The sequence below is a fragment of the Triticum dicoccoides genome, chromosome 3B (genome assembly GCF_002162155.2).
Source record: "Triticum dicoccoides isolate Atlit2015 ecotype Zavitan chromosome 3B, WEW_v2.0, whole genome shotgun sequence".
NCBI classification, from domain to species: domain Eukaryota; kingdom Viridiplantae; phylum Streptophyta; class Magnoliopsida; order Poales; family Poaceae; genus Triticum; species Triticum dicoccoides.
This window is the reverse complement of record NC_041385.1, coordinates 520487462-520498444: the sequence shown is the minus strand read 5'-3', so window position 1 is coordinate 520498444 and position 10983 is coordinate 520487462. Positions and strand designations below refer to the sequence as shown.

At 49.5% G+C, this 10983-nt stretch overlaps 1 protein-coding gene across 1 annotated transcript; it reads left to right on the top strand.

The window, feature by feature from the left end:
• Positions 1-319: 319 nt before the first annotated feature.
• LOC119276861 (phosphatidylglycerophosphate phosphatase PTPMT1-like) lies at positions 320-4298 on the top strand. Its single transcript, XM_037558033.1, has 6 exons — positions 320-852; positions 1592-1714; positions 1904-1997; positions 3210-3292; positions 3379-3468; positions 3568-4298. The coding sequence occupies exons 1-6, from the start codon at positions 631-633 to the stop codon at positions 3964-3966; spliced, it is 1011 nt and encodes a 336-aa protein (XP_037413930.1). The 5' UTR covers positions 320-630; the 3' UTR covers positions 3967-4298.
• Positions 4299-10983: the final 6685 nt, after the last annotated feature.

Genomic DNA, 10983 nt, shown 5'->3' with positions numbered 1-10983 from the left:
CGTGAGTTTCGCTCCAGACTACATTATGCATTTAGTCGCTCCGTGGCAAATGAATTAGCATTATAGAAAATATTAACATGTTTTTATAAGGGTTATGTCTTTTTAGAGTATACACATCATACATGGAGTCGTGAAGAAAGCTTTGAAGATTTGTTGCACCTACTCCCAAGCATGAAAAAGAGGTCGCTCAGAAAAAAAAAGGAAAATGATGAAACCGCACAATTACTCGACTGTCAAGGGACCTGCGGAGATAAACGCACCCACGTTTTGTCCACCAATAAATCCCATCCCACCAACCAACCAACAATCCACCCAAAAACCCGGACCATCAGCCCCCTCCCCACTCCCCCTCCCTGGATCCGATTCAGCAGACTCGCCACCTGTTTTCGCCCCCGCAGTCTTCTCCTGGGGTTTTGCCTTGCCCCCACAGCCCACACTCTTCCCATTTCTCGCGTCTCCTCTGGCCACCACCAGGAGCAAAGCCCGAGCCGCAACGCCTCTCGATCCACGAATCTCCCCAGCGGATCTGCTGGTTCCGGAAGGGTTTGGAGCGCGCCGGAGCCTGGAGGCGTCTCGGCGTGCGCGTAAGGTTGGGCCGTCGAGCTGTTTCGGTAGGGGAGGGGGAGGCGCATGAGGATTCGCGAGCTGGGGGACGGCGACGGGAGGCCGGTGGAGGGGGAGGAGCAGGAGGACGCCTGGGCGGGCGGCGGCGGCGGCGAGGTCGTGCGGCTGAGGGCCAAGCGCGCGCTCGTCGGCGCCGGCGCCAGGGTGCTCTTCTACCCCACGCTTCTCTACAACGTCCTGCGCAACCAATTCGAGGCGGAGTTCCGGTGGTGGGACCGCGTCGACCAGGTGCTGACCCTGCCTTTGAGCGAATTTCGTGATTACTTTGTCTGGGATTTTAGGCCCATAGTGTATGCCTATGGAGTATATTGACTGATTCTTGTTCGGTAAATTGGTTCACTTGGCGTCCATAAGATTGGATGATAGGGCAGCTTTTTAAAACTGGTGATGAAGGGTGTGATTTTGGGCACCAGTTTTTCATCAGGGTTTTCTCGGTGCCATCTACACTGGGGGGCCTGTATATAAGGGTTACGGCTGGTTCCATGATTGCATCTGACGCAGTGACGCTCCGCTGTTACTTTTGTGCTGAAGTGCTGCTTTCGTCTTCTTCTTTTTTGTGCGTTAGAGTATTTCTTGTAATTGACGTTCGCCTGTTGGGAAAGGTATGGCCCGTGTGAGCAGTGATTGTTGTTGTGTCCGGTCATTTCAGGCTCCATTTTCGAGTGCAAGATATTTGAGCACTTTTTCTTCAGTATCTATGTTACTATAGCTTGTTCTTCTGTATGATTGTCTTTTGGTCTTCCATTTGGCACTGGTGGGTGAACATGTTTACATGCCTAGGACCATAGAAGCCTTCTGTTGATTCGGTGGTGAAAGGACGCATTCATCCCTAGATAGCATGCCTTGATTGCTGCTGTTAGGTGTTGCGATTTTTGCTTTGCACAATTTAGCATTTCGATGTATAATACTGTGACGTGTCTCTGCTATAAAGATTTCATCGTCTAATTTCTCCAACCTCCATCTGCAGTGTATTTTGCTAGGAGCTGTTCCTTTCCCTAGTGATGTTCCACGTCTGAAGCAACTTGGAGTTCAGGGAGTTGTAACATTGAATGAGCCTTATGAGACTCTGGTACCAATGTCCTTGTACCAGGTAAATTTAACATTACTTGATTTCATTGTTGCATGATTTCGTTTGTATTTTGAATTTAAATTAATAAATGCAATTCCATACATACTGTGATTGATTCGCAGCCATGCTCCATCAGACCATCACTCTACTGTGGCTTTTCAGTTAGCAAGACAAATATGTACTGATGAGTAACACACCTTCTTTTTCCAGGCCTATGGGATTGATCACCTTGTGATTGCCACAAGAGACTACCTGTTCGCACCATCCCTTGAAGATATTTGTCGAGCCATTGATTTTATCCACCGTAAGTTCATGTCATGTCCTAGACGCAAGAGATAAATCATTAAATCTACATATCAGTTCTCCTGATGTCTTTAGTACCTTGTGTTATGGAGTGCTTTTCTCCTGCAATAAGAAACTGATTTAGATTTGGGATGCAAGGAATGTAGATGATAGCTTGCGGTCAACTGTATAATGAACTGAGTACATTGTTTGTTAGGTCGTCAGTATCTGATGGAGTAGGTATAACAATATATAGATTGCAACACTATCTTTTAATGCAAGCCCCCATCCGAATAGCAATATGAAGGATTTGTTTGCTGTCGCTGTGAATGACATCATGCATGACAGTAAGTGGAATGGGCAATATAAATGCCTATGACAAAGAAACTGAGACCCTGTTATAAAAGTCAGTCATTTATGTAGACAAGGATAGTACACTATGAAGGAATGTCTACATAATTCTTGAGCGCATGATTTATGTGCAGAAGCAACATTTCTCAACACTACACTATATTTGTTAACTATCAAGGAACTACAGTTAACAAGTAATTCACAAACCACACTTTTTGTGTATCATGATTTTCAGTAAACTACACCTTTATATGATTACAACAGAACTGGCAGGTTTGCCCAACCCATCAGTCACAAGCATAAGTGTCCATGAAGAAGTTGCACCTGTCCCAATTCATGATGATGTGGCTGATGGGTGGGACACACCTGTTGTTTTTGTTGAAATTCCAAAGAATCGCTTTCTGAACACTGATACAGAAATGGGGTGATTCTTTAGACTATTCTTAAACATGCAGTTCTTTGATAATATGTCAAGAAACGGTCTAGTACTAAAATATTGCTCATTGAAGGATTCTTTTTTCTGCTGGTGCTGTGGTTGTAATAATCGTTTTTATTACTAGAGCTTGTCCTGTCTTTCAGTTCTCTTGTTTTATCCACAATGCCGAAATTTGAACTCAATGACGAGCTGTCTGCAGAACGTTTTCAAACAGCAATGTCTATCTAATTGCATGTAAGATGTAACTATGTAGTATGTACTATCTTCAAGCTTCCTTGACTGTTCTATTGACCAAGGATGATCTGATCACTTATGCCTTGTCATTAGCAACAACAAATGTCCATTGAGTTTGGTTTAAATGTTAAAGAAATAAAGATCACATATTTTCTCGAAATTTCAATAGGCCTCAAATGGTTAGAAGTTAATATGTAGTTACTTGTTTTTCAGGCAATGCGTCAAAAGGTGGAACTACTTACGTTCACTGTAAAGCTGGAAGAGGACGAAGCACCACTATTGTTTTGTGCTATTTGGTAAGATAAGCTACATAAATTTCAAGCTGAATGTTATAAATCTTATTCAGTTGCTGATGAAAGATTATTATGTTCCTTGTCTTCAGATCAAATATAGGAACATGACCCCTGAAGCAGCTTTGGATCATGTACGATCCATTAGGCCCCGAGTGCTTTTGGCACCATCACAGTGGCAGGTATAAGGACTGCTGCCTTTGTGTTCTATACAAGTGAACGCCATCGTTATTCAATCATGCATCTGCTAAGCTGCTTTCGCCAATGACATGATTTTGCAGGCTGTTATTGTATTTAGCACTCTCACCACTGGACGTCTTCCAGTAAGGAGTACAAACCTAAACTGTTACCTAGAAGGCACCAAAGCCTCCATTCCTGACAGTGATATCGAGGACTGCACTGTGGAGTTCGATTATGATGATAGCGGTTTACCTCTTTGTCAAGTTATGGTACCGAGGCCAAGCAGTCCGACTGGGTGTGTCGATGCAGTGTTCATAACGGAAGCAGATCTGGAGGGCTATGATGCATATGTTGATACCGGGAAGGATGTTGTGTCATTTGAAGTAGTAGCGAGTCGCAAGCCCATTATGAGGAGACTATCTTGCCTCTTTGGATCATTGAAAGTTACAAGCAACTGTGAACCAGCCCCAAACCGATTTACCGAGGTTCGCGCCTGCTAGGCAGGCCTGCTACTCGCTTTATGCAATTTTCTCCGTGTTGTGAGTCAAGATATATGGGACATTAGTAGATAGGCAAGCAGTCAGCCAGTCAGGCATCGTAGAAATATGGAGGTTTCTACAGCCACGGCAAACGCCACCGGGAAGAAGCTTTGTGTGCATAGGGAGATGGAGAGTTTAGAGTTGTGAATGTGCCGATTGCCTTTTTTTTTCACTCGGAAACATGTGGTTTGATTTCACCATTGTTCTTTGGAATAAAAAGCTGATCATGTTTGGTGTCAGTATATTTCAGTTAGTTCATGTCTTTTGGAATAAAACAATCTTGGAAAATGTCATATATTATGTGACGGAGGGAGTAGTTTATTGCTCTCTCTAATGGTGAATCTGGTCACTTCAGTCCGGCTTAGTTAGTCCATGGGAAAGTGTTGAGTATAATGTTTATTTAGGAAACATAGGATAGTATAGGATTTGTTTCTGCCTTGACTTGTACTCCAAGATGACCATGTACTCATATATATACCCACGAGGCTCAAGCAATACAACAACTATTCCACCCATCCATCTCTCCCTTCTATAACATGGTATTAGTTTCCGGGTTCTAAACCCTAGCCGCCACCGCTTCCGCACCCACGCGCCGCCCCTGGGGCGGTCGGCCTCCATGACCGCCGCCGGGGGCTGCGCCGTCCGTACCTAGGGTTCGTCCACCGGTCGTGTTGGTCGGCTGCCCTAGAGAGTCTTTTCCCCGAGCCCTTGCTTCGGGGTTTTCTCTCTCCCGTCGGTCATCTTGATCGTCGGTTTCTTTTTAGTTTTCCGATCTAATCTTGATCGGTTTGCGTCGTCCATCGCAGCCGTCGATCCCGTGCGCCTCTACTCCAACCCCGGCGCGATCGTCCGGCTTCTTCATCGACCCAGCGGCCTCGCGCGTCGTCTGCGCGTCTGCCCGCCGGTCGCCCCGACCCAGCGGCCTCGCGTCATGCGGCGGCCAATCATAGCCGCCCGCCGTCGCCGGCTTCATCTCGGCTCCGCCGCCACTCCGTCTCCACCGAGCGGCGTCCCCGACCTCGCGCGCGATCGGATTGATCACCCGCCCACCGCCGCGATCCGCCTCATCTCCTTCGTGTGACCGACCTGGCCCGTCGGTTGCGCGCGCCTCCGCAGGTCCCGTGAAGATCGTCCCTGAGTTCAGCGCATCCCTCCACCAATCGAGCAACGGGCTGCCGCTGCGTCGCCCCGTCGGGCCACAGCGCCGCCGCCCCGTGGTTCTTCTCCCGGCTGCACCGACCCGCGTCACCGCTGCGTCGTCCCTTTGGGTCGTAGTGTCGCGGCCCGTGGTCCACCGCCGCCCCTAGGCCGTCCACTCCTGGTCGTCCCCGTGGTCGCACCGACCCTTGCACCGCCGCTGCGTCGCCCCGTCGGGCCATAGCGAGCGTGGCACGCGGTCCACGCAGCCGTCCCCGCGGTTGCACCGACACGCACTCCTCCGCCGCGTCGCCCCTTCGGGTTGTCGCGCCGCGGCCCGCGGTCTCCGCCGCCGCCCCGAGGTCTTACCACCGTCGCCGCCACCTCCTTGCCGCCGCTGCGTCGCCCCTTCGGGCCGTAGCGCCACGGCCCACGGTCCACTCCGCCGTCACCGCGCGTCGACCTCCCGTGGTATGCGCTGCGCCGTCTCCCTTGGCGCGGAAACACCACCGTCCGCGCCGGTCTTCGTCACGTTGTCAGGGTTTTCCGTCTACTTCGAGCACCGCCGCCGCGCTCCTAATCAAGCCGCCGCCGCCGCCGTCAGGCCGCCGCCGCCGCTTTTCTTTGGCCGCCGCCGCCGCTACCCCGTAGCCGCCGCAGCCGCCCGTCCACCTCCTTCGTCTTCATCCAGCACCAGCCCGTTGTCAGCGTCAGCGTCATCTACCCCGACCACTTCGTCTACTCCGACCACCGTTGGTGACATTGGCCCAGCGCCGATCAACGCCGCAACCGTCGTCGAGTTCTTCTCTGCTGGCCCTCCGACTTCTTCGACATGGCATACAGCTCGTGCAGGTCCTAGTCTCCGCATGCCCGGTGCTGGCAACACCGCCGCGTGCCTTCGTCCACGATGTGTTCCCGGGCCTGGCAAGCCTGGTGCGGCGCTTCGTCAACTTCGTCTTCATCCGTCTATGCATGCCCAGTGCTAGCAACATCGGTGCGTGCCTTCGTCTATGATGTGTCCCCGGGCTTGGCAAACCCGGTGTGACGCGTTATCAACAACATCTCCTTTTTGGCGCACCACTACTTCGACACCACTGTGCCCATGCTAACTCGGCACCCCCTTGCGCCCGCGGCTCCACGACGACTTCCTCGACACTGGACACCCTGACTCGACATCGACCATAGCATTCTTCGCATGGCTACCTCGACCATGGCTCCACCACCCACGCTCTCGGCTACATCGACAAACGGCACAAAGGGCTACCGCCTTGCTTGAGCAACCTCGTTGGTTTCCACTCCAGCCACGACTCCGCGATGCATCGCCCGTTACGACTGTGAGGGGGTGTGTCCGTCGGCTTGCCTTCGGATTCTTCTCCATTCTCATCGTCTGCGTCGCTACCGTTGTGACTGTGGGGGAATGTTGAGTATAATGTTTATTTAGGAAACATAGGATAGCGTAGGATTTGTTCCTGCCTTGACTTGTACTCCAAGATGACCATGTACTCCTATATATATGCCCACGAGGCTCAAGCAATATAACAACTATTCCACCAATCCATCTCTCCCTTCTAACAGAAAGAAATGCCTCCTCCAAAGGCCACTGTTGATTTTTTTCGTGAGTTATATGAAGTCACTGGAGCTAGCAAGAAATTATAGCACTGAATCGGAAGGTGCTTCAACCTTTGTGCCCATTCACTTCCACACAACTACCCTCGTGCTCATCCATACAGACCCACCTCTAGCTAGCATATTGCTTCAACCTTCGGGTGCGACCTATCCTCCTTCCCTCAAATCTATCTAGGTTTCCCTCTCTCCCACACGCATCTCCCTTCCTCGGCTTTCGAACCTATCTCTCATGGAGCGAGACTTACTCTCATCTCCTCCACTCTCGACGTCCTCGCCACTCATTTCATGTTTGTTTTTAGGCTCCCTAAGAAGATCATTAAAATGCTAGCTGTGGTTCATAGATCCTTCTTCCGGGCTCCGACGCAAAGTGTCTTATTGCCTGGAAAAAATGCAGGCCTAAAAATACTAGTGGTCTAGGCATCAAAATCCTAATTCTTCAAAACAATTGCCTCATGAAATTTGCCTTCAAACTTCCCCCAAAAACCAGACTTGCCTTGCCTTGGGTTAACTGGTTCTTCTAGTACTCTCTTGACTTCGCTAACAAACCTAACAACCCGCCCTTCCTTTGGAAAATTATACATGATCAACTTTGTCCCCTTCGAAAAATATCCTTCGTCCTTACTGATAGTGGTTCCTCCACCTTTTTCTGGCTCGACCCTTGGCTTCTCCCTACTCCTCTCATTGACACTTATCCCACAGTTTCTCTCACTTCACTTCCCCCTCTGTCCTAGTATCTCATGCCATGCTTGCTGGTTTACAGACTACTCTAGAATTGCCTAAAATGTTGCTTTTGTCGAGCTTGCGTCTGTTTGTCTTTGTTGCATGATGTCACCGCCAGCGACACACCTGATGATAGGTTCCTCACCCACGGCTCCTCGTTCTCCTCGAGGTGCGCCTACTCGTTTCTCTCCTCCGACCACGAGATCGACCTCAACACGGGGAACATTTGGAGCCCCAAGGCTCCTATCAAGGTTAAGATATTCGGCTGGCTTCTCTGTCGTGACAGGCTGAGCACGATGGTGAATCTACTCCGCAAGTCCATCTCTCCGGACTCCTCCTGCCCCCGGTATGGTCTCACATTGGAGGATGCATCGCACCTCGCCATTCTTTGCCCATGCGCGACTCAGGTTTGGTCCCTCTTGGGCCTGCAGTCACCTCTCTCCATTGACCTCGTCTAGGATACGCCAACGTCGGTTGGCCTCGACATCAACATTTGTCCTACCGTCGCTTTCACCATCCTATGGAAGCTTTGGGACTCCAGGAATGCTCGTGTCTTTCACAACGAGCTACACTCATCCCTAGATACCCTTCAAAACATCATTTCGGACTTCACTATTTGTACCTTTATATTTAAGATCCGTGTAAGTATGGAGGTTGCCGTGTCTTGCGACTATACATCTCCTCTCGAGGTAATCTATGATGTAACTCGCCTTTTGGGCCTTTGAGTAATATATTTAGGTGGGAACCCTCTACCCTGTCGGCGTTCAGGGAACCAGGGTACCCAGACTTGGCTGCCTGCGGCCTATGGCGTGGCTCCATCAACGGCCTGGTACGACCCATCTTCAACCACGACAAGACAAGACCCTCGCAAGGCGGACGACATCAAGACCTCCCAAAGGAGCGGCCTCCTCACGCATTCTCCGGAGGAGCGGAGATTTCTATGCAAGCCCTCGCCTCATGAGGCTAAAATGACATCAGCCATGACGACCAAGGCCAGGCGCGTGCGAGCGGGCGCAGAGCGGCAGGTTTCCTCTTTGGTGCAAAGGAGGCAAGCGCAGGTGCGGAGTCCCAAGGAATCAAATAAAGGTTGCCGTTTGCGTGCAACGAGACTAGGACCGCCAGAACGGCAGGATGGACGTCATCATCGAGCCCACCACGACGTCTTGATCAGAAGCTTTGCAGGTGAAGACTACCTTTCGTCAGGATCAAGTGTACTACTTGTCCCCTTTCAAAATTGGTCGTTGTGGGATCCCTTCCCGCCTAAGTTTTGGGGAAGAGGACCAGGGCCACTATAAATATAGCCTAGCCACCACCGTAGAAAGGGGATCAGAGGATCGAATCATCGAGCCCTTGAGAGACAAAACCCTAAGAGCTCATCACAAGAACAAGCCTCCTGAGGTTGTTCTTCCCCTTGTACTAGTTCATCCTCAGCCCCCCGTGAGGGTAATCCACCACAAAGCAGGAGTAGGGTTTTACATCGCAAGGTGGCCCGAACCTGGATAAACTGCCATGTCCTTTTCCTTCATGTTCATCGAGCTAGGTCGTCAGAGCAGCGAGTCGATCGGCTTGAGAGGTTGAGTTCTTCGCACACGCCCCTGAGTTTGAACCTTTCTTGGGTCTGCGGAGCCCGAAATTCGACATTTGGTGCGCCAGGTAGGGGTGTGTCGAAGGTCGGCCTCTTCATCAACCATGCTTCACCCACGCCGCTCGGTCTCCATGGTGGGCGCCGCTCCTTCCGCTGGTCCACCGAGCGCGTTCGGAGGCATCGTGAGCCTCCGGGATTTCTCCCTCGCCTTGCGGCAGGTGCGATGGCCTCCGAAGTTCAGGCCGGAGCTGCCGCCACGCTACTACGGCGTGGCGGGCCCTGCAAAGTTTCTCCAGGCGTACGCGGAGGCCATCTGGGCGGCGGGCGGAGACGACAAGGCCATGGCCAATTGGCTCCCCATGGCACTCACAGGAATGCCTCGTTCCTGGCTGCTCGACCTACCGGAGTCTTCGGTGACTTCGTGGGAAGAGTTGCGCAAGTTGTTCATCACGCGCTTCGCGGCTCCGGCACCCCACACCGTCGTGGCCATCCTCGGCGGGTGATGTCTGCTAGAACTACGTCAGTATTTCCCCAAAGAGAAAGGGATGATGCAGCACAACAACGGTAGGTATTTCCCTCAGTGATGAGATCAAGGTTATCGAACCAGTAGGAGAACCACGCAACACAACGTAAATAACCCCTGCACACAAATAACAAATACTCGCAACCCAACGTGTTAAAGGGGTTGTCAATCCCTTTTGGGTAACGGTGCCAAAAATTGGCGCGGAGATGGGGTAAAGTTGTAATAGATAGGATAAATGGAGCGCGAATAAAATAAAGTGCAGCAAGGTATTTTTGGTTTTATAGAACTGAAAATAAAAGCAAATAAAATAGATCGTGAAGGCAAATATATTAAAGAAGAGACCTAGGGGCCGTAGGTTTCACTAGTGGCTTCTCTCGAGAAAAATAGCAAATGGTGGGAAAACAATTACTGTTGGGCAATTGATAGAACTTCAAATAATCATGACTATATCGAGGCAATGATCATTATATAGGCATCACGTCCAAGATTAGTAGACCGATTCCTTCCTGCATCTACTACTATTACTCCACACATCAACCGCTATCCAACATGCATCTAGTGTATTAAGTTCATGGAAAAACGGAGTAATGCAATAAGAACGATGACATGATGTAGACAAGATCTATTTATGTAGAAATAGACCCCATCTTGTTATCCTTAATAGCAATGATACATACATGTTGTTTCCCCTTCTGTCACTGGGATCAAGAACCGTAAGATCGAACCCATCACAAAGCACCTCTTCAAAGAAAACCATAGAATCATAAAACAAGCACACAACACAAAGAAAACAGAAGCTATCAAAAACAGAACAGTCTGTAGCAATCTAACTACTTCAATTACTTCTGTAACTCCAAAAATTCTAAAATATTAGGAGGACGTGAAAAATTTGTTTATTAATCTTCTGCAAAAAGCATCAACTCAAAAGCACTCTTCTGATAAAAATTAAAAATAATTTTGTGAGCGCAAAAATTTCTATTTTTCAGCAAGATCAAATCAACTCTCACCCAAATCATCCCAAAGGCCTTGCTTGGCACAAACACTAATTTAAACCACAAAAACACATCTAATCAGAGGCATAATTTGGCATTTTATTGAAAACAGCAAGAAAACCAAAAAGCAAAAAGATACAAGTTGGGTTGCCTCCCAACGAGCGCTATCGTTTTACGCCCCTAGCTAGTCATAACGCGTAGGATATAAGTTTTGTCATCTTTAGTTCTAGATCCATATGAAGCCCTCATGATTCATTCATATGGTGGCCTAGTTATTGTTCTAGGGAAGTGTTCCATACCCTTCCTTAGTGGAAATTGAAATTTAATATTGCCTTCTTTCATATTAATCACGGCACGAATAGTACGTAAAAACAGTTTACCAAGTATAATTGGAC

Coding starts and splice junctions, on each gene's coding strand:
- LOC119276861 (XM_037558033.1), top strand. CDS start 631: ATGAGGATTCGCGAGCTGGGGGACGGCGACGGGAGGCCGGTGGAGGGG. Junction 1,715..1,903: donor TACCAATGTCCTTGTACCAG/GTAAATTTAACA, acceptor TTCTTTTTCCAG/GCCTATGGGATTGATCACCT. Junction 3,293..3,378: donor CTATTGTTTTGTGCTATTTG/GTAAGATAAGCT, acceptor CCTTGTCTTCAG/ATCAAATATAGGAACATGAC.